The sequence below is a fragment of the Nerophis lumbriciformis genome, linkage group LG09 (assembly GCF_033978685.3).
Source record: "Nerophis lumbriciformis linkage group LG09, RoL_Nlum_v2.1, whole genome shotgun sequence".
NCBI classification, from domain to species: domain Eukaryota; kingdom Metazoa; phylum Chordata; class Actinopteri; order Syngnathiformes; family Syngnathidae; genus Nerophis; species Nerophis lumbriciformis.
This window is the reverse complement of record NC_084556.2, coordinates 25,240,111-25,265,000: the sequence shown is the minus strand read 5'-3', so window position 1 is coordinate 25,265,000 and position 24,890 is coordinate 25,240,111. Positions and strand designations below refer to the sequence as shown.

Here is a 24,890-nt window from a genome sequence, read left to right as displayed (position 1 = left end):
TAGAACATCCCATGAGTGAACAGGCTAATTGGGAACAGGTGGGTGCCATGATTGGGTATAAAAGTAGCTTCCATGAAATGCTCAGTCATTCACAAACAAGGATAGGGCGAGGGTCACCACTTTGTGAACAAATGCGTGAGCAAATTGTTGAACAGTTTAAGAACAACATTTCTCAACAAGCTATTGCAAGGAATTTAGGGATTTCACCATCTACGGAGAATCTGGAGAAATCACTGCACGTAAGCGACAATGCCTGTGATCTTCGATCCCTCAGGCGGTACTGTATCAAAAACCGACATCAGTGTGTAAAGGATATCACCACATAGGCTCAGGAACACTTCAGAGAATCACTGTCAGTAACTACAGTTTGTTGCTACATCTGTAAGTGCAAGTTAAAACTCTACTGTGCAAAGCGAAAGTCATTTATCAACAACACCCAGAAACGCCGCCTGCTTCGCTGGGCTCAAGCTCATCTTAGATGGACTGCTGCAAAGTGGAAAAGTGGTCTTGTCGAGTCCACCTTTCAAATTGTTTTTGGAAACTGTGGACATTGTGTCCTCCGGACCAAAGAGGAAAAGAACCATCCGGACTGTTATAAGAGCAAAGTTCAAAAGCCAGCATCTGTGATGGTATGGGGGTGTATTAGTGCCCAAGGCATGGGTAACTTACACATCTGTGAAGGCGTCATTAATGCTGAAAGGTACATACAGGTTTTGGAGCAACATATGTTGCCATCCAAGCAACGTCTTTTTCATGGACGCCCCTGCTTGTTTCAGCAAGACAATGCCAGGCCACATTCTGCATGTGTTACAACAGCGTGGCTTCGTAGTGCGGGTACTAGACTGGCCTGCCTGTAGTCCAGATCTTTCTCCCATTGAAAATGTGTGGCGCATTATGAAGCCTAAAATACCACAACGGAGACCCCGGACTGTTGAACAACTTAAGCTGTACATCAAGCAAGAATGGGAAAGAATTCCACCTGAAAAGCTTCAAAAATTGGTCTCCTCAGTTCCCAAACGTTTACTGAGTGTTGTTAAAAGGAAAGGCCATGTAACACAATGGTAAAAATGCCCCTGTGCCAAGTTTTTTGCTATGTGTTGCTGCCATTAAATTCTAACTTAATGATTATTTGCAAAAAAAAAATTGTTTCTCAGTTTGCACATTAAATATATTGTCTTAGCAGTGTATTTAATTGAACATAAGTTGAAAAGGATTTGCAAATCATTGTATTCTGTTTTTATTTACGATTTACACAACGTGCCAACTTCACTGATTTTGGGTTTTGTATGTACGTATGTATGGAAGGCTAGATACATTAGAACTATAGTAGCCTGCTAAGTAGAAAAAATATATACTAAACGTCTCTATTTGGCGAGCAGACATCTTTGATTTAATTTTCTTGCCTTCCAAAACCACAGCATGTTCAGATACTTTGCCCCCAGTCGCCGTAAACCTTGCACTTAAAGACGTGTGAAGTCTCCTCTATCTACTCATCATATCTATGGCTGAAAGTGTTGCCGGCCGGTGGCCGAACTGTGTAGATATTACTTCTCCTGACTTATTATCTACTGCTAATTTCTTCTTCTTAGATGGTTACTCCGCTGCAACTCGCTTAGACGTTTAAGATGTGCAATGCATTTGTTCTTGTTTCAATACTTCACATTTAAGCTAATTTAGCGCCGCGGCTAGCATAGCCTATCGTCGCCTTCTCCCTATTTTGTGTGTCCGCACTAACACATGATGTTAAAAGAATGTTAGCTAAAGGTTCTCCCATTGCGAACCAAACCTCGAACTAACGTTTTGAGAACATTAGTATTCATTCCGCATTTTAGAACCGCCTGTATTACTTCTTTTAACGTATGTTAATAATCAATATTTGGAACATTTGTCCATCGACTAATGAATGTCCACGTTCTAATTGTGATGCATCAGATAATGGATAATTTTTTTCACCTCTACTAATGACCAAAAGTCCTTGTGTAAAATTGCAGTGTTTATGATGCAGCTCATTAAGTAAAAACATGTACAAATTAGATAGCTTGTTAGTGTGACTTGAGATTGTAATTTTTTTAAATTTTCTTTGTGCAGCCCAACTATGTATTCACGGTTTTTCCACACCTTCTTGGTGGCATTTGATGTTCTCACTTTCCTCTTTGAGCACGTTGCTATTGGAACAATGACAGATGGACAGTGCAGTTTGTTTTAAATATCTGGCGTCTTGCCAGAGGCCACGTTTGTCTCATGTACCTCATACTGTCACTTTGTCTGCCTTTTGTGTATGTGTGCGTTGGGATCGCTGAAAGCCTTCATTATTGTAACATTTGTGAAGTGTCTTTTCTAAATACTTTGTAAAGTTTGCTATAAGATACACTTTAACTCTACTTTTTCAAAAATGCTTACTTATTTGAACCAGCATTGCCTAAAAATGAAACATCAGCTGCAATGAATAATAATAAAACAGACAAAAACTCAACTGTACAAAGTTTTTGGTATAACTTTGTATGTTTGGTGTCCTAACCCAAAGCTCACATTATCTTTTTCAACAGAACTTGTTTAAAAATCATGATAGTACGTTGAAAAGTGCAAGTCCAGTATTCCACTCGGTGTTGCTTCTATTTAACAGAAAGGGAAGCATACAGCCTCTTTTGTCAGAAGCCCCTTTTTGTGTAACACACAGGAATTAGACTGTTTATACAGAATATTAATGACTACAGCTCTGACACCCGTAGTAAACCTTGGGATTTAGCGTCATTGTAAAAAAACACAAGTTCTCACAAGGCTCAGAAGCCAGTCAAAAGGCAGCAGAAATGCAGTTCACTCATTGGCTGTAGATAAAATAGTACTCTTATAACCATACATATAATATTATATTAATTACAACAGCCTGCTGTTTTTTTGCGACACATTGTTGCAACAACAACAAAAAAAACAGCCAAAATGTGCAATTAAAAATAACAATGTAATGGGAAAAAAGCTGAAATGTTATTAATAATTGATACTACAAAGATTTGTCTTTAAATAAAGCAAATCTTTTTAGCCTTTGAAAAAAAAAAAATATGCAAATGCATCTTGGTCAATTATGCAAATTAGACGATGACATCATCAATACCCCTTCCAAGTGTACAAGTATTTTCTAAGACTCGGTATCGCTATACTGTTCATTTGGGTCTTTGCTTCACAAACGGAGCTGTTGATGTCCGTAGGTAATATATTCAGTAATCGCGCAGTGAAACCACTGATCTAAATCTTAAAATAATTACACATTTTTAATGTTAATAATGACCTTGTCTGCTTTATTTGCAAATGTCTGTGATTAGCCTGCTTGTTCCTTGTGTAGCATGTATATATGATCTGAAGGCTGTTATGTCTGGTGATTAGGAAACTGTCCTTGACTACATCACAAGCTGTATATGCTGTTTAAATTTTTATATTTTTAACAATATTAGAGATTTAAAGAAACCCAAAGACTTTGTACTGAATCCGATTTTACATGAAGTTGTGTTTTCTGCAGCTTGAGTCCCGCCTCCCCTTTTGCATCAGTTTTTACATGGTCTTTGTTTTGGTCAAAATGGGATTATGCCAAGCAGCTGTATAGTGTGACACAAAAGATGGAGGAAAGACGGCGCATAATCTGACTCAGACCGTGAGCGCTGTTCAAGTCTACAGTGGCCTGCGGAGCCATCAAGACACTCCCTCCATTTTGATGTTATTTATGAGGGAGCAGCCTCAGTTGTCAGAGCACATTTGTGTCAAAATGGTCAGAGCTGCATGGAGGCACCGCAGCTTTTACAGGCCCTGCACCTCTGCACAGAGGCCGACCGTCTGCACTGTTTGGCAGCCCACACACACAACCCAAACACAGCCACCACCCTGGGTGTGTCAGTGGGTAGGTTAGCATTGGCATCATGACGTCTAATCCTGGAAGGTGGCAAGTGTGAGCAGGTGCTTGGACAAACGGGTGGCTGGGTGGGCTTGATGGCGGTCTCCGTGTATCCCTGTGTTCCCTTGCGTATCAGGGCGAACTGGCGGGTAGTTTTGCTGAGTGGTGTGTGGATAAACAATGCCCCTGCCTCATGAATAGATGAGCCAAATCAATGAAGATGAGCATACAAAGCACCCCTGCTGTGGCCCTAGTGCATCACTGCTCAGATTTGTGTTTTTCACAATAGGCCAGATGACATAAGGAGGACATTGTGTGGTTCATTTTTCTTTCCTAGCCCCAGCCCTTCTATCTTGCAACTTCTTTCTTGGCTGGCCTTCTTGGATGGATGATTGAACCTCAAAGGGAAAGGTCAAGCATTTCACCTTTCTTGCCGCTGGTTGACAACGCCGTTTTCTTGCCTTGGCCTGTTGACTGAGAGAACTGCTTTGAGTGTGGTACTTTTGTACATTTATACTAGGGATGAAACAATATCAAAAGTTCATGGTATGATATTATCACAGTATTAAGTCTACGGTATGACATTGTTGCGGCATATGTCCAAAAACAAAAACATCTTCAAAATGCTGTAGTGTGTAAAATGAAGTGGCAAGAACATTTAGGATAAACACACTTATTGTAATTGAACACAAACCTAATGCCCAACTTTTCTAATCATAGTTATAACTAAAACATGTATGTTTAAGTGCAAATAGTTGTGCGAGAACATCTACTGCGTCTCTCAACTTTTACTTTCAGAGAAGCAGTGTCCTCTACAGTGGACATTTTTTTCTATCAGTTTTGAAAATGCAGTTTCTCAGAAAAGTTAACTCACATTAGGGCTGGGCGAAATGACTGAAAACTATATCACAATATGCGTTTTTTTAATTGATCGATTATCGATAATTATTGATACTTTTTATGACTTATTTAAGCCTACAAATAAATACAGTAAAACAATTTCCAACTCACCAAAGGTGCTATTTATCAATGGAGAGGGTGTCTGGTAGCCAGTTAGGATGAGCGCAACCAAGGTAATAAAAGTAGATTTTAAGGTAGTTGCAGATTCCAGACACTAGATTGCAGTGTTGTATAAACTGTTAATCACGATAGAGTCGTTTTGGAAGCTGCTCATTAAACCAGTACATTAGAAGTGTCAGAATGGTGCCGCACCCTCTGCATTAAAACCAATACAGCTAAAGACAAGTTTTTGTTATTGAGTTGCTATATCAAGATATTACAGTTTCCCTTCCCACTCCATGATGATGTAGCTAATCTACAGCGAGAGAGCGTGTCCCTCCCACTTCTCAGTAAATATTGTTAACTGATTGGCTGTTAGCGTGTCCATTGCTCTCTGACACTCCGTTTCTTGTTTGCTGGGGTTCCAAAGCGCGAGTGACTTCATGAAAAGAATCTTGCTTCATAATTCCTGGTTTCTTCCAACCAAAAAAAAATATATATATATATCGAATATTTTACCGATTACATTTTATATTGATACAGATTGTGTCTATCGCAATATGTATTATCGTTTTATCGGCCCAACCCTAACTCACATTTTAGCTTTTAATAATGTAAATACCTCACAAATTGGCGTTTAGCTTTGCTGGCGTCATTTTTTCACATCAAGTAGCTTCTGTCTGCAGTAGAGGTGGGGGAAATAATCGATTTTTAGATGCATCGCAATTCGAACATGGGCGATTATAGAATCGATTAGTAAATGTCGATAAGTGATTTATTTAGTGAAAAATAAAGTAATGCAGACCGTTCTAAAATTTTGCTGACTGCAGTAAGCCACCTCACTGCAGCCTTTATTATCAGGCATTTGTGGTCCAGTTTTGCTAACATTTTCATTAATTTGATAAATGTGGGAATTCATTTTACTGTTTCTTATTCCAAATTAATTGGTTTTATTACAGTTGCAAGGGATAAATGTTTTTTTTAGTGAAACGAAAAGAAATGTAAAACTGCATCAATATACAGTGTATATAAATTAAAGATGCATCAATAATCGATTTTCAATCGAATCGTAGCCCCTGAATCGTAATCCAATTGTGGGTTGCCCAAAGATTCCCACCTCTAGTGTGCAGTAAGGCTGGGCGATATGGAACCAAAGCTGATATCCCGTTATTTTTAGTCCGAATGGCGATATACCAGTATCGTAAACAAAACGTGCGAAGTGCTCAAGGTCGCCTAAGTGTTTTATGGCCGAATAACCAGTGCAAGTGATTGACACGTAAGTGTCACTGTGTGCGCTACAGAGCCATGTCCTGCTCCTCCTCCCGCATGCACAGATGGGAGCGGAGCTTCAGTAGCTCACACACGTGAATTGATTAACATGGACCCCGACTTAAACAAGTTGAAAAACGTATTCGGGTGTTACCATTTAGTGGTCAGTTGTACGGAATATGTACTGTACTGTGCAATCTACTAATAAAAGTTTATCAATCAATCAATGAATCACGTCTTAAAACACTGAATAAACAAAGTCTTAGTTAAAGTAACTTTTAAAAGACAACTTTTTTTTCACCACCTTAAAACTTGACTGCATTGTGCGCCAGTAACTACGAGGGTTAGTTAGTTACTTAATTTCAGTTTATTTCGAACATGCAACACAATTACAACAGAGGGAATATTGATCAACAAATCAATGATTGAAGTGACAAACTTGCCATCCAAACAACACCATGTTTGTTGACAAGAACATACAGCTATAAAAGCACATTCAATCTATTTATTAAGCAGAGGTAACCCAAACCACTGAAAGATTCAAAAGAGCTGCTGTCAGAGCCGACAAACTGCTGCTGCTAGCCTGCTGAACTAACAAAAACAGCTCAAGCTACTGTTTGGTTGAACACGGTTGGGGGCGTTCCTGAAACTTCTCTTTCAAACACACGACCACCATTAGAATATACACGGCGACTTGTTTATTTCTTATTTCTTGTGTATTTCTATTACTACTAACTTGACAACAAAGAGAAAGAAGAAAGAAAGCAACTTTCGAAATGCATGAACTTTGTGCTGAAGAACGCTGACCAGTGGAACTATCTAGTGTTTTTACTCAGCCTTAGTCTTTTAAACTATATGCAGTTTATTGTTTTTTAACAAAAATTTTTTACAAACTTAATTTCGTTACGCGACGCTATGTGGACAGAATCTTTTAAACGTAGTTTTGGAGAAGTATGAAGGGCTTAAAGCGGAGATCTCAGCTGCTTACTACTCTGACTTCGTTGGATAAATGTGATAAAAAGGGAAGCCGGACACAAGTGGAACGAAGGTAAATAACATCAAATATTAACTATTTACTTTATTACATATTGTAAAAGTAGTCCGTGACACTCTATTTGTGTAGTTATTAGCCTCAACCGAGTGAACAGAATGCTAATGCTAACAAGCTAAAGCCAATGTATTCATTTTGTAGGTGTGTGGTAAACCCTGACATTTATTGTTTATATATTATTATTTACAGCTGAAATGGACCAAAACGAATCGCCTGACTCATGAATTCATCATTTACCGAGAGGACGACTTTCTAGCTGTTAGACATTGCTGACAAAAGCCTGACTTTATATTAAAAAAAATTGGTACACTTTATTGTATAAATCATATTGTTTTGTATATGATTGCTTTGTATTTCAATTATTTACTTTTTAATAAAAGAACTGTGACCTAATATTTTCTGTTTATTTACATGGTATCCGTATAGAAATATACTAAACCACTCCTCCATACGTCAGCAGCCTGATTTGTATAAACTACCCTAAACTGTGAAATGCAGTGGAAACACAAACCACACACTTCTACAGGAACCTGTAGATCCAGGAACCAAAGGTTCCAGGAACCAAACTTTTGGTGGCCTATTGACTCTTTTTGTGGCGAGGCCACTGGCCCGGAAGCATCACAGACATTTGTCATGTTGTCATGTCATGTCGGTGTTCCTCACTCCGAATCTGCCAGACTTAAGTATGTTTGCATATAACCTGTTAATATACCTGCTTATACTGTTGTGTTTATATTGTTACTTTCCACTTTGTTTAAAAACGTCCTAACTTGATCGTCAGTTGAGAAATTTACAACTTTCTATGCCTACATGTTCAGTAATGTAGTGCAAGTTTGTTTGTCAATACTTTATTTATCCATTTTATTTGTTTTAGTTGTGTATATTTGAGCCCCCCACTCCCTTATCATATTTATTGCATTTGGTTGTGATTTGAGTCCTAGTGCAAAATGTTGCTAGCAAAGTATATTTTATTATTTGTTTGATTTATTTGACTTGGTGAGTTAAATGTTTTCATTCTAATTACAATGTTAAAATATACAAGAAATTCAAGTTTATTGCATTTAAAAGGATACACATGCATTATTATTATATATTATCATTACATCAATGCTTAATTTGGTCTCATGAAATAATAGCAATAATATTGTTTATCGCCAATAATTTGTAGGTCAATATATTGTCAAGCACAATTTATCAGCCCAGGCCTAGATGAGCTACAAGTTTTAGAAGCTGTGTGCTAAACAAATTCAGCTTTAGCGAAACACAAGGCATCATATAGCAGTATTGCTAAGTGCCAAACAAGAAATACAAACTATGAACATAAAAAACAAACATTTATCGTACGTCTGCTCTCACTGGGATGCCGACTGGTGGGATGTTAATACCTTCTGGTTTAGATTGATCGTAATTGTTGGTATTGTATAGTATACTCCTCACGCAGGTTGAAAAAAAAAAAGATAGCGACCGCGTTTTTGTGTCTTTCTTGCCATTTCCGGGTTAAAGTTGGATGTCAAAGTTGACCAACTTCTCGGTTTATGGCCACAACGTTCTACTGTACAGGCGAGAGGCATGATTTATAAACTAGAATTAACCTTTGCCAACTCAGTGGTGGTGCAGGAGCTCACTGGCTCAGTATGTCAATACAAAGACTTGGGGATACATGAGAACAAGCGTCATGAGACATCAGTTCTGGGTTGTAATCGGGCTCTAACTAAAGCCACAATTTATGAAACAACCAATGGCGAAATAATTGTTGAGGATGAATTTCTTACATTTCTGGCTGTTAAAAACAAAACCATGAGCCAGGACAAACTAGTCTTTTTTTCCCTCAAGCAATTCTGACTCGGAGTGGATTGATACATCCAAAAATATATTGTTTTATTTCTATCCTGACATCAAACACATGTGTATACTGTAGCTCACAAAGGCAGCAAGAAATACGCTAATATTGTGAATTGTTGCCTTAAAATATTGAACGAATGTGTGGGAAAAGATCCGTGATTCATCCCTCATTACCTGGATGAGTTTCCATCTGTGTCATACAACAACTTGGACATTTCCAACCTGCTCTCCAAGATGGAACGTCTTCACAGTGAAGTTAGTGCTTTACGGTGCGTAGTGAAGGTCCAGGTTGAAGTTGAGGATTTACGGACGGTTGCCTCTTCCTTTGACCCCAAAGTTGCTGCCCTGGAGCATAGACTGAAGCCGGGTCATGGCGGAGAGAATGGCCAGGAGTTAACTAGATACGCAGGCAGCAAGGATAGCTCCGGCGCAAAATGCATTGGCGGACAAAGGCAAGAGGGTGGCTGCTTCCGTGGGCATCCCAGCTTCCTGGGCCGCAGCGGATTCCAATATCTTCTCGGTCCCTGCTGCGTGTATGGAGATTAACCTGAGCGGTGGAGCTGGGCCCAGTGCAATGGCCATGCGTACATCGATGGAAAACTCGCCGAAATGGAGCCATGTTGCCGAGCGGGGCGAGCACCGACACCTGAGGAGAATTCAAGAGGGACTGCTCGGTCTATTCAAACAGCGCAATGGCAAACCTGTTCGGAGGATTACACATAAACCTATTGTTAGTATTAGAGCACAAGGAAATATAAAGGTGCTGCGCACAAAGTTGGTGAGTGTATTTATAATTAAATTTACACCAGACCATGATGTAGTGACACGGTTTAACTATTATCTTGAATGTGTACATGCCGTAAGAATACCGACAAAATGAGTATGAATATTTGAGTAAATCGGCTTTATTAAATTATTTTGTTATTGACAACCACTGTGCGTGTGTTTATGTGGTGGTGACATGAATGCCAACCTCAGAGATAGGTGTGCTAGGTTTTCAGAACATATGTTCCAATTTGGAATGCAACAATCGTATACTATCCAGTAGGGCTGGGAATATGGCCAAAAACGATATCAGTTGTAGTTGATAGTGTTACGTGGTTGGCTGTTAGCGTGTCCCTCACATTGCTCAGTCAATACTGTTAACTGATTGGCTGTTAGTGTGTCCTTCCCTTTGCTCAGTGACACTTCCTGTATTCCCAAAGCGCAAGATAATTTCTGGTTTCTTCCGACCAAACAATATAAAAATATATCGAATATTTTATCGAATGCGTTTTATGTTTATATCGATTGTCTATCGCAATATATATTGTTATCGTATTATCGGCCCAGCCCTACAATCCAGACAAATGCTTTAAGCTTCTGGAAATTCCAAAATAAGTGAGGCCTGGCATTCTATATCGTGGCTAGACCATTGCATTAGCACCGCTGATGCTCATGCCACCCCGCAATCAATGCAGATAATGTATGATATGTCACTGTCAGATCATGTACCTTTTTATTATGATTAATTTTTTTTTAATTTAACCAGGAAAGTGTGCTGGACGACAACACAAGCTTTCTGCCGAGATTGTACAGTTTTAGCAGGGTTCAAACCAAAACAGTAAATTATTGTGTCATCATTATGTCATCTCTTGATGTGGATCGTCTGCCTGAGGTGACCCATGAGAACACCGGTGCCTTTAAGGCTAAACTAGAGTGGCATAAACTCAAATGAGGACATTATTACATATTATAGGGGAACTGATGTCCTTTTGGCTGATGTACACTTACCAAGATGTGCCATCGTGTGTTCAGATGTAAACTGTAATGAAGTCTTTTCACCGTGAAGACTTATGTGGTATGTATGATTGTATTGTGGCAGCTGTATTGGAGGCCAGTAGACCTTACTATACAGGTAAAAGCCAGTAAATTAGAATATTTTGAAAAACTTGATTTATTTCAGTAATTGCATTCAAAAGGTGTAACTTGTACATTATATTTATTCATTGCACACAGACTGATGCATTCAAATGTTTATTTCATTTAATTTTGATGATTTGAAGTGGCAACAAATGAAAATCCAAAATTCCGTGTGTCACAAAATTAGAATATTACTTAAGGCTAATACAAAAAAGGGATTTTTAGAAATGTTGGCCAACTGAAAAGTATGAAAATGAAAAATATGAGCATGTACAATACTCAATACTTGGTTGGAGCTCCTTTTGCCTCAATTACTGCGTTAATGCGGCGTGGCATGGAGTCGATGAGTTTCTGGCACTGCTCAGGTGTTATGAGAGCCCAGGTTGCTCTGATAGTGGCCTTCAACTCTTCTGCGTTTTTGGGTCTGGCATTCTGCATCTTCCTTTTCACAATACCCCACAGATTTTCTATGGGGCTAAGGTCAGGGGAGGGGCTAAGGTCAGGGGAGTTGGCGGGCCAATTTAGAACAGAAATACCATCGTCCGTAAACCAGGCACGGGTAGATTTTGCGCTGTGTGCAGGCGCCAAGTCCAGTTGGAACTTGAAATCTCCATCTCCATAGAGCAGGTCAGCAGCAGGAAACATGAAGTGCTCTAAAACTTGCTGGTAGACTGCTGCGTTGACCCTGGATCTCAGGAAACAGAGTGGACCGACACCAGCAGATGACATGGCACCCCAAACCATCACCCAACCATGCAAATGTTGCATTTCCTTTGGAAATCGAGGTCCCAGAGTCTGGAGGAAGACAGGAGAGGCACAGGATCCACGTTGCCTGAAGTCTAGTGTAAAGTTTCCACCATCAGTGATGGTTTGGGGTGCCATGTCATCTGCTGGTGTCGGTCCACTCTGTTTCCTGAGATCCAGGGTCAACGCAGCCGTCTACCAGCAAGTTTTAGAGCACTTCATGCTTCCTGCTGCTGACCTGCTCTATGGAGATGGAGATTTCAAGTTCCAACAGGACTTGGCGCCTGCACACAGCGCAAAATCTACCTGTGCCTGGTTTACAGACCATGGTATTTCTGTTCTAAATTGGCCCGCCAACTCCCCTGACCTTAGCCCCATAGAAAATCTGTGGGGTATTGTGAAAAGGAAGATGCAGAATGCCAGACCCAAAAACGCAGAAGAGTTGAAGGCCACTATCAGAGCAACCTGGGCTCTCATAACACCTGAGCAGTGCCAGAAACTCATCGACTCCATGCCACGCCGCATTAACGCAGTAATTGAGGCAAAAGGAGCTCCAACCAAGTATTGAGTATTGTACATGCTCATATTTTTCATTTTCATACTTTTCAGTTGGCCAACATTTCTAAAAATCCCTTTTTTGTATTAGCCTTAAGTAATATTCTAATTTTGTGACACACGGAATTTTGGATTTTCATTTGTTGCCACTTCAAATCATCAAAATTAAATGAAATAAACATTTGAATGCATCAGTCTGTGTGCAATGAATAAATATAATGTACAAGTTACACCTTTTGAATGCAATTACTGAAATAAATCAAGTTTTTCAAAATATTCTAATTTACTGGCTTTTACCTGTACATACTCTCATAAGGCAAACAATATTAAGCCAGGCTAGAATAGGTATGTTGCTGCAAATCATGCCGAGGCCAAGGAGGCGTATAAAACCTGGGTTAGGGTTGGTCGGCCTAGGCAAGGGCCTTTCTTGGATCTTAAAAAAATAACCAATGCTAAGTATAAATACGCTTTTCGTTATGTACGGAAAAATAAGCAGGTCCTCGGAGTTGATTCTATGGCAGAAAAAATCTTCAGTAATAATGTACAAGGTTTCTGGAAAGAGACGAAGTCTCTTAATAGGTGCATGGGATAATTTCCCTGCGCTTCAGTGGGTGTTTCTGGAACTGATAATATAGCCAATATGTGGAAGCAACATTATTTTGAGTTATTTGTGTTAAAAGTGACCCCAACATAGTCGACTCGGTAATATTGACCATAATGATGACCGGTTATGATTACCGGTACAACAAATTAAGTCTATCAGGCAATAACACAACTCGATAATGACAAAGCATGTGGCTCAGACCAAACCACTGCAGAACACCTAAACCTTGCTAGCCCGAGGGTTTCTACTCTCCTGGCCATCTGTTTTACTTGTCTTATGACCCACGGGCTGCTGCCAGATTCTATGTTGTCCGTCACTCTTGTCCCTGTCATCAAGGATAAAGCAGGCAAGATTGGGAGCATGGACAACTATAGGCCTATTGCACTAGCCAGTGTGGTTTCCAAAATTCTAGAAAAGATCCAATTGGACCATCTATGTGAATTAGTATCCATCACACATAACCAATTTGTATTTAACTCTAATCATGGTACGGACGTACGTGTTTATGCTCTAAAAGAGGTCGTTGATCTCTATAGAAGACAAAAATCCTCAGTACTAATCGGCTTGATAGATGCCTCGAAGGCTTTTCATCTAGTCAATCACAAAATGTTGTTTCTTAAGCTGAGTCACAGGGGTGTGTTTAGTAACATCATAAGAATACTTGCGCATTGGTATGCTAACCAGAGCATGCAGGTTAGAGGGGGAAACGGCGTTTCCGACTGCTTTTGTGTTAGTAATGGCATCTGCCGGGGGACTACTTTCTCCAGCCCTTTTTTTGGGGACGGTGTGACGCGGTTGGAAGAGTGGCTTTGCCTGCAACCTGAGGGTTCCTGGTTCAATCCCCACCTACTACCAACCTCGTCACGTCCGTTGTGTCCTTGAGCAAGACACTTCACCCTTGCTCCTAATGAGTCATGGTTAGGGCCTTGCATGGCAGCTCTCGCCATCAGTGTGTGAATGTGTGTGTGAATGTGGAAATAGTGTCAAAGCGCTATACAAGTAGAACAGGCTGTCTAATTGGAAACACTCTTTTAAACCATCTCATGTATGTTGACGATTTAGTAATTTTTTTTTCCCCAGCAGTGCTAGATTGCAACAACTGCTCAATATTTGTCTGAGTATATGCTCACCCATGATATATTGTTTAATTCACAAAGACTATTGTTATGCTATGCCGCACTAAAGAGGATAGAAAGCACACATTTCCAAATTTGTATATAACAGGACAAATGTTGATTTTCTGTAGTAAAACAAAATACTTCGCCCATTTCATCACAGATCAATTAACTGATGATGATATTAATAGAGTGCCGAGTCCTATATGGTCAGGCAAACTTGCTGAGAAGGAAATTTAACATGTGCCCAGACCAAGTGAAGATCTATCTCTTTAGGGCATATTGTATCCCGCTCTATACTGCCCCATTTATGGTGTAAATTTGAGAAAGCGAGCATTCATAAGCTGCTGGTTGCTTACAATGATTGCATGAGATGGTGTAGTGCAAGTGAGCTGTTCTGTAAGGTGAGAGTCAGATGATTGTCTTGTTTAGCACTGTTCATTGATGAGTGATCTGGTTTTGTGTATTGAGTGTTGTATGTTTTTTTTGTATGGACCTTGAGTCTGATGATGATGTTGATAATAATAAACTAGCGCTCTGTGATCACGATGCCGCTAAAAGTTGCTCATTAATGTTAGCACTTATAATAACAACATCGCTAGATAGAGTGTTTCCGTTAGCTACAGTGTTAGCCACATCGTACTTGTAGGCCTGGGCCGATAATCGATAAGCCAATTAAATGGAAATTAAATTAAGTCTGTAAATTTTCCAGTGTGGATAAATCGCGTGCTTCAAGAGCATTCACACTTTTCATTGGTTTCAGCAGCTGCATGCATTTGTGCCATAGCAGAATGAAAAGAAGTGGGTGAATTCTCTTGTTCTTCATTAAGTGTCTTTGACTCTGCAGCGAGGCGGCACCGCTGGACCGCAAGCATCACACGGTGAAACAAGTGAGCCCTCGCAACCCATGTAATAGCGAAAACGGACAGAATGATCACAAATCCAAATGCCACAGTGTGGGGATATTTTAGTTTTAGCCCAGTTAGCCGAATGTGCGCGAATACAACAAACTTGCACGCCCACTTGAAACACAACCACCCGACAGTCCACACTCACTCTGCGTTTGGTGTGCAAGGTGAGCGCAAACCAAACCGTGCAAACTGTTTTGCACTCACTGGTGTGGTTGAATACATCGCCAAAGACATGCTAATTTTTAATTATTTTGAAAACTGGCCATTTTAAAAGTGCTGCAAACGTGTGACAGACATTTGTCATGTTGGTGTTCCTCACTCCGAATCTGCCAGACTTAAGTTTTGTTTTCATATGACCTCTTATTACATCTGCTTATACTGTAGTGTTTATATTGTTACTCTGCACTTTAGTTTAAAAATGTCCCACCTTGATTGTCAGTTAAGTAATGTACAACTTTACCTATGCCTACATTATGGCTGGGCAAAATATCAAGTTTGTAAGATATCCATCCATCCATCCATCCATTTCCTACCGCTTACATATCGATATATTTTTAAACAAGATATAAATTGAGAAAATATCGTAATATCGATATAACTTTTTTCACGTTAAAATAAATTAAAAAAGCCGCTTATTTGTTGTGTTCCTTGTTCTCCCCTGCAATACTCCATGGGCTATTAAATCCCTGCCCTTGCCCCTTCCAAGCGGTGCTTGTCGTCTCCCCCCCCACTGCACTGACCCACAACAACAACACACAAGCAAATATGGAGCCTGACTGTGCCACCAGCAGTGACACCACCAGCTACATAGCTTAACAACATTTTGCAGTAGCTTTGCCACTTTTTAAACAAATCGATTTCCGTAGCTTAGCTATTTTTAGACCCATGTAGCGGTTAGCTAAGCTACATGCAACAAAAGAAGAGAGAGGGAGAAGAGAAAGAGAACTGGACTAGTGCAACTCCACAGGCAGGGGACAAAGTATACGGTAAAGATCAATGATTGGTTGGTTCACGTATAAGAAAATCCATGATTGGTTGGTTGGTTTAAAATGATGAGTCACGATTGGTTAAGAGTAGGGAAAAACATTAGGGACAGGCCAATCCGAGGCAAGATAGAGCGGGTCATGGAACCAGGAAGGGAAATCACAACAGACATCCCAAATGACGACGAGAGTCGGAAAAGAGAATATTCAAGCGAAATGTACGACGAAGTGAGGAAGATCATAGCCGCACAATTAAGTAAAGTCACTTACTTTGCGCGGACCACTTCTAGTAGGACCTCTGAACCGTACGTGTGTGACAGTCCATCACATTGTCGACTGGGAATTAAAAAGTGTCTGCCTGCAAATGTATTTTTTATCTTAATTTGATACATGTGTAATATGTTTCTATTTTATGTTATACAATTCTGTACTACTTAAACAGTATTTTTTCTGTGCTGTAAATGCCCATCTTGGCTAACTGGGTTAATAAAATGCCCACTGACTGTTTATAGTACAGTTGTCATTCACTTTAATTTCAGTGAATATCGCTCAAAAATTAATATATTTATATGTATATTTTCACCGAAAAATATATCAAGATATTTATTGAATATCGAGTTTAAGCAAAACTATATCAGGATATACTTTTTCGTCCATATCGCTCAGCCCTACTGTTACTGCTACTGTTTAATGTTGAAGTGCAGCTTTGTCAATACTTTATTTAGATAGATAGATAGTACTTTATTGATTCCTTCAGGAGAGTTCCCTCAGGAAAATTAAAATTCCAGCAGCAGTGTACAGAGTTGAGATATAATTTAAAAAGTAAATAATAAATAATGGGGGTATATGTCATTGTTTTGCATCCCCTGTCATCCTAGTACCCCCTCTACCCCCCAGAGAGGAGTTGTATAGTCTGATGGCGTGTGGGACAAAAGAGTTTTTGAGCCTATTAGTCCTGCACTTGGGATGAAGCAGTCTAGCACTGAACAGGCTTTTCTGGCTACTGATAACGGTATGCAGAGGGTGACTGACATCATCCGTGATGCTCACTAGTTTTTCCACAGTCCTCTTCTCTGCCACCGTCACTAGTGAGTCATTTTAGCCATTTTATGTATTGTTTTGGTTGTATATATTTGACAATCCCCAAACCCCTTCTTAACATATTTTATTGCTTTTGGTTGGGAATTTTATTTAAGTGAACAATTTTGCTAACAAAGTAGAGATGTCCAAAATTATCTATCGTTTTTTTTTATCGGTATCGGTTTTTTTTTGTGTTTTGTTTTTTTAATTAAATCAACATAAAAAACACAACATACACTTACAATTAGTGCACCAACCCAAAAAACCTCCCTCCCCCATTTACACTCATTCACACAAAAAGGTTGTTTCTTTCTGTTATTAATATTCTGGTTCCTACATTATATATCAACATATATCAATACAGTCTGCAAGGGATACAGTCCGTAAGCACACATGATTGTGCGTGCTGCTGGTCCACTAATAGTACTAACCTTTAACAGTTAATTTTACTCATTTTCATTAATTACTAGTTTCTATGTAACTGTTTTTATATTGTTTTACTTTCTTTTTTATTCAAGAAAATGTTTTTAATTTATTTATCTTATTTTATTTTAATTTATTTTTTAAAAAGTACCTTATCTTCACCATACCTGGTTGTCCAAATTAAGCATAATAATGTGTTAATTCCACGACTGTATACATTGGTATCGGTTGATATCGGTATCGGTTGATATCGGTATCGGTAATTAAGGGTTTGGTCAATATCGGAATATCGGATATCGGCAAAAAGCCATTATCGGACATCCCTATAACAAAGTATATTTTCTTATTTTTTGTTTGTTTTATTCAACTTGGAGATTTAAAAGTTTACATTTCGAATACAATGTTAAAATACAAAGAAATACAAGCGTATTGCCTTTTAAAACATATACATGCATTATTATTATTATTATTATTACATCAGTGGTTAATTTGGTCTGAAAAAAATTATGGTTAGGTAATAATATAGTTTATCGGCAATAATTTGTAGGTCAGTATATCATCGAACAAATTTTGTTATCAGCCAAGGCCTACATACTTGTTTCTTTTTTTATTTATTCTAATTTGTAAAATACAACGTGTTTTTGTCTTACATAGGGATTGTGAATAATAGGCAAAATTCCAAATACTGTGCACTTCACATTAATATCCGAGTATGGATACCTGCATGCAAAAAAGAAACTAGTCAACCAGTCAAGATCAGGATCAAAGTTTTTAAAAGAAACTGAAATAAAAGTCAAGTGTGACATTTGGTGTGGAGTTGGGTAATATGTACATGTTATATTGGTGCCAAGTCAGAGCTTTTAAAACTGTTCTGGTGCTTAAACGATGTCCAAGCGGGTACATTAAAAAACATGTTGTCCTAATTGACACTAATAATGATAACTGCTTGGTTTTTAAATCTGGTTAATACCGCTTATCTCGGCACTAGTTCCATTATGGTACAGAATTTCTGTAGCCATCCCTACCAATGACTTTCTGTGCCACATTCCATATTGTTATAATATTTTTTTTTAATGTATGTGCTTTCATCCTTTACTGACCTGCAATTGTGTAGTTGTTGGATCACAAAAATAATGGCCTGCTCCTTAGAGCCTTTTTGGCAGCAAGCTATGCTGATTTCTGCTTAGAAGGCCTTGCTTCAGTCAAAGGGTGAATCGGCAGGGTCATAATTGGATCCTTTTTTTAAACCAGTATTTGAATTATTTTGTATTTGGTGTCGTGCTACATGTGTTGGCTACATTAAAGACCATTCCACTTCCAAAATCAACATTCTGTCAACTATTCTTCTCACACACTTTGTCTGTGTCGTTAACATTTTGCGTGTAAAATAGAGTTGGACTGTTTTCAGTGTATTGGATAGCTCCTAAGGAATGTGAAGGGGAAACTAAAAAAAATAATGCAATGTGTTATTCTTTTAGCCAGACCTCTGTGTTTACTTCCGTACCTGACGGTTTCGGCTGCAAGTACCTGACGGTTAGGTATGGAAGTAAACACACAGGTCTGGCTTTAAGAATAACAAATTTCATAATTTTTTGAAGACCTAATGAACCTCTTTGGATTGGAAAAAAATGATATCATGCAAACGGTAATTCATGGCAGCAATTCAACTTCTAATGTGAAACTAATGTAATACAAACTCAAAGTGAGGTATGTCATGTCTTTGTGTTATAATTTTGATGATCATGGTTTACCATGGCATTTAATATTACATTAATTTGTTAATGTATAGCCATGGCGCCGCGCCACGATTAGATACATGTAGGGGAAACCCTGCAATTACCAATTAATAACTAGAATAACGCTCACAACCTAATGCAAAACAAAAAACAGAGACAGCTCATATCTCAAATTACGCGTAAATGGAGGTACCACTGTAGATTCATTGAACTGTAAAACATTGCTACTTGGGCAACGTGAAACCATTTTTAACAGACCTCAATTGCACTGCATTTTATCTCTCTATCTATCCGACTGCTTATTCTGATATTTGGCCTTGATTGCAGTATTTGATAACACTTAAAAAAGACTGGTCACCTAACATTTACTGGAACTACCATTGAGCATTTTGGCCTCTAAAATATATATTGTTCTCTGTTTTTTTTCCAACAGCAGGCCAATGAAGCCCTCCACCACCAGCACCAGGTGGCCCAGAACAGCCTATTGCCTCTTCTTAATGCAGGGACTGAACCAATCGACCAAAAGCCTATCCTGCCCATCCAAATAGAACACAAAGCCCCAACCAATGCTGCAGATCTCCTTAAAGACAATGTGGCCAGTGGAGGGGGTGTACGGCCACTGCATGGGATAAAGAAGGAGCACAAAGGCAAAACGCCGTTTGTTTGTGGGTACTGTAACAAGGCTTTCCGTGACAGCTACCACCTACGACGCCATGAGTCCAGCCACACAGGTATCAAAATGGTGTCACGGCCAAAGAAGACTGCTCAGACGGCCCCTACCATGGTCCCAATGATCTCCACGATGACGCGAGACAACAACGGGAATCCTTCCTACATCTCTACAGCAGCAGGGATCCTTTCCACAGCGACTACATCTGTGTCGTCAGGCGCAAGCATCATGACGTCGTCTGTAATGGGCAACATGCAACATCAGACTGTCCCCAAGAAACCTGCCAAACCTGTCAAGAAGAACCACGGGTGTGAGATGTGTGGCAAGGCCTTCCGCGATGTTTACCACCTGAATCGCCACAAGCTCTCCCATTCGGATGAAAAGCCCTTTGAGTGCCCCATCTGCCATCAACGGTTCAAAAGGAAGGACCGGATGACCTACCATGTTCGCTCTCATGATGGTGGCATTATTAAGCCCTATGTGTGCTCCGTCTGTGGGAAAGGTTTTTCCAGGTAAGACTACATTATTCCAATCTTCAGCACTATCGTTTGCACTTTGGTCAATGTGTTATTTTACGGTATTCAACTCATCAGAGCAAAATGAGGAAAGCATAACAGCATTGTATATGTTTCCAAAAAGACCGATAAGGATGCAAGCTGCCCAAAGCTTGGGTGGTTTCAGAAAGAAACAAAAGCAATGTTGGTTCCGACAGTAACTTTTTAAAGCTTTTACATCCTAGTAGGGCTGCACCTAGTAATCGATCAATTTTCTTCGATTAATCGAATAAAACACACTAGGCCTGGGCGATATGACCTAAAAAAAAATCTGAGATATTGTCACACAAAATTTCAATTTATGATTTTTTCCCACATTTTAGCCCCTTATTTTTTAAAGAAACCATTGAATATAAATGACAGAAATAATTCAAAACTTGTTTTTCTTTGATCAAAACTAGTAGGTTGAAATGACACTGCATAAACTGCATGCTACTCTGGGCAAATTCTAATTTGAATAATGTTGTTCTTTTTAGACAAGATGTAAATGTGTACTTTTTATGGAATCATTTTCAAAGAACTAAATTAAGAGTTTCCTTTGTAAGCAATACTTCCGTGAATAAAATAGACTTAGACTTAGACTTCCTTTTTATTGTCATTCAAATTTGAACTTTACAGCACAGATAAGAACGAAATTTCGTTACATAAGTTCATGGTAGTGCAGGATAAAAAAGCAATAAGGTGCATATATAAATAAATAAATATATATAAATATATATATAAAATAAATAAATATATATAAATATATATAAATAAATAAATAGATTACTGTACAGATAAATATATTGCACTTTTTCACATGCGTCCACGTTTATGGATGTATGTTTTATTGTCTTTTTTTATTCCAGCGAGTTAATCCATTTTGGGGGGAGTTGAGGGGATAATTTAATTATGATGCGTTCAAGAGTCTTACGGCTTGAGGGAAGAAGCTGTTACAGAACCTGGAGGTTCTGCTTCGGAGGCTGCGGAACCTCTTTCTAGAGTCCAGCAGTGAAAACAGCCCTTGGTGGGGGTGGGAGGAGTCTTTGCAGATTTTCTGAGCCCTGGTCAGGCAGCGGCTTTTTGCAATCTCCTGGATAGGAGGAAGAGGAGTCCTGATGATCTTTTCCGCCGTCCTCACCACTCTCTGGAGAGACTTATGTTAACAAAAATGTAGCATTGCACATTGCATGCAAATAAATAATAATCTCAAACATTGACATTAATAATGTGAAAACTTAACATTTCTGTCTTGAATAAAATACTTCTTTAAATAAAAATTTAGTATTATTATACACTGTATGCAAATGAATAATCAAATAAAACTTTGAGAAGACTAGCTAATAGTTTTAGTAAGTGGATAAAGGCAGGCTTTTTCATTCACACATCATGGCGGTGTGCAGAGAGACTGCTTTAGTGATCATTCTGTGCATTTTGCTTCTTTCTTATCATACATGGATACCTGGTGTAAATTATTTAATCCTAGTAAGATGCGTTTTAATCAGAGTTTTTGTTGTTGTTGCGGTCTTGTTCGGTTGCATTTCCCACATTCGGCTGGAGGCTTTGGTTTCAGTTGCTGAAATAAGTTCATGCTGCCGCTTTTTTAAATAAACTTTAAAAAATTACTTCTGTTAAAAAAAGATAGCATTGCACATTCCATGCAAAACAAATCATCTCCAACATTGAGATTAACTAAATGAGAACTTAAAACTTCTGTCTGGGATAAAATACTTCAGTAATTAAAATGGAGTATCATACCGCATTTTTTCTGACTTTTGAGCGCACATGAAAAATCCATAAACTAGCCACACTGTCTTACAGGCTGCAGGGTTCAAAGTCTAGGGGAAAAAGTAGCAGCTTATATTTCAGAATTTACGATACATTGTATGCCAATAAATAAGTACAGTTTCAGTAAGTAGATAATCGCAGGCTTTTTTATTGTGCATGCGCCACAATGGTGATGTGCAGAGCGACTGCTGTAGTGAATGTTTTCAATTGTGCTTCTTTCTTATCATACAAGGTATCATCATACATACCTTGTGTAAATGATTCCACCACAGTAAGCTGTTTTTAGCGACAGTCTCATTTTGTTTGTTGTTGCGGTCTTGTCCGCCTCATAAAGAGTTGTATTTCCCGCAGTTAGTTGGTTGCTTCTGTTTTAGATGCTGGAATTAGTGTGTTGTACTGCTCCCTTTTTTGCAGTGTGCAATAATTTGCTCCACGCCTGTTGCTGCAAATCTAAACAACTACTGACAACACTTTTCTTTTCTTTGGAACAAACATCTTGCTCTTGTTAGTGTTGGAATAAGCCATGTTTTGCTAGGTGTGTGAATCTCTGCTAAGGAAATAAGGAGAAGAGTGGAAGCTATGATAGCTCTTGGGGCAAAAAGTATGTCCAAGCAGAGGAGAAAAAACATCAAGTTTTTTATTTTCTATATCGTCTGCCACAAAAAACTGAAATGTATCCATAAAATCGATATATCGCCCAGGTCTACCATCAACATTGAAATTGCGCTTTTAACATCCATCCATCCATCCATTTTCTACCACTTGTCCCTCTTGGGGTCGCGGGGGTGCTGCAGCCTATCCCAGCTGCACTTGTGTGTTTATTAATAATAGTAAAAACCCTACACTGTTCGCTGCCATACAAATCACTCGCACAACACTGCCCTCATGTGCGCTCTATTGCAGCTGCCATACAAAAAAACAATGTCTGTGTATTTAAAGCTCTGGGCTCCTTTCGGGCATTTTATATTTTTTTATTAGTTACACTCATTAAAAAATTATTCGAAACAAGACAATATAAATCAAAGCTTTTTTTTCTAATCAAATTAATCGTTAAGCATCCTGGGTTAATATTAACATCTGGATCACTTGGCTATGAGATTACAAGTTTTGTAATGACCAGACAAACATTACACAAACATTTGTGGGGTTAAGGTTTTCTATTGCATAGAATCAGTGTTTCAGAGCTTGGATGTGCTATGGCCACCCTCTGACCATGGAGACAGCCCGAGTCTCTTCACATAGTCACGGTTCTTCTAGTAAGAAAGGAATATTGATCATACCATGGCGTTAGCCTGTGTTACACGGTTACAGTAACACTCTGCTATGTGATCCACTTGCTTCAGGCATGCTTCCAGCCCAGTGACGTGGGCAAGGCATTCATCTGCATTCTGGAAAGCCAAAATGGGCAGTGGAGAAAAGGCCACTGAGTCACTACCACTTAGTTCGATTTGTTGCCATGCACTGTCTAGACTCACTTGTATCCGTCCCACTGAATGTGGCAGAAATATCTGCTTCCTAGCACCACTGAAAAGCTTCCACATGACTCCTCATTTGTATGTATAAGCAATCAAGCAAATTCCAGACGAATGGAGCTTTCCGGTTTGGAAGCGGGAGCCAACACGGTCGCCTTTAGTCTCCCCGCTAACATGATGCAGCTCTCAGCGTCACCAGAAATATCCAGCTGTCAGTGGTGGATCCACGCCAAACTGAGTTTTATGAACACTGGGGATTCACTGTTAAAGGTCTGCAGGCAAAGAACTGAAAAGTGAACATCACTTTAATTAAACAATGGACAGACTTATAAACCCATCGTCTTTCGTGGGTTTATATATTTTTGAAGCAATATGCGTGACAGCACAAGCATTCCAAAGTGTTCATACACAAACTCAGTTTAGAATAAGACAAGAAAGCCATAATACAATAATGCTAATCACCTTCAGTTCAGCAGTCACCTTTTTATTTAAGGTCAAACAACAAAAGTTTTTCAGTGTTCATTGACAAAATCGCAATTTATTCTTGAAGGTCATTCAGTAATAAATATGCTTTGTTTTTGTTCGACGTACAACTTTCCAACTGCCCTGCAGTATTAATGAAGTTGAACTAACGTTGTGGCTTACATTTTCCTCTTAATCTTGAGAGAGATGCTGTGCAAATTTAGCACGGGACATTTACAGAAAACCGCCATCTAAACTCGCACGACATTATTATTCTCGATATGTTTATGTAAGAAAAAAAATTAAGCTTTGAATTGTATCTGTCAACTGCCACTTTACTGAGAGTAAACAAGTGTACAATATAATGCTTTACCATCTCAGTGTGGTGCTTCTTGAAAGTAGGCCAAACTAAATCACGCATGATTGATCATGGAGAATCAACTGCCACTGACTCAACTTTTAAGGAATGGGCAGAGCCCCTCATTATCATGCAAGCACACCACATCAGTATGCGAGCAATTTTAGCATGAACATGATTAAGTAAAAATGAAAATACAAAAAAATTAAGTGCAACAATGGGTTGTTTCTGTCTTTGCTACTTAGGCTTGGTCCACATAAATATTGATATTTTAAAAACACATTTTTAATTGGTTTTTGACCTAGCATCCACATGTAAATGTAGTATGTTTTTTTCTTAAAAACTGAGCTTTTAGAAAATCTCAACCAGTGTTTTTGTAAGATATGAGCAAAACTATCTCATGTTTTTAGACTTCAATAGTACCCTGGGAGAAATATGACTCCCCCCACCCCTCTTCATAGTAGACAAGCGTGTGTGTGCCTTAACATTTGAGGTGTGCTAAAAAAATAAAAA

The 24,890-nt window shown here is 38.9% G+C and overlaps 1 protein-coding gene across 1 annotated transcript in view; it reads left to right on the top strand.

Annotated features, from left to right (window-relative positions):
• Positions 1 to 24,890, top strand: part of LOC133607461 (vascular endothelial zinc finger 1-like) — a 51,083-nt gene that overhangs the window by 18,438 nt on the left and 7,755 nt on the right. The window contains exon 2 of the mRNA XM_061962100.1: positions 19,528 to 20,276. Within this exon, the coding sequence (XP_061818084.1) occupies positions 19,528 to 20,276 (749 nt within the window). The remainder of the gene's footprint in view (positions 1 to 19,527; positions 20,277 to 24,890) is intronic.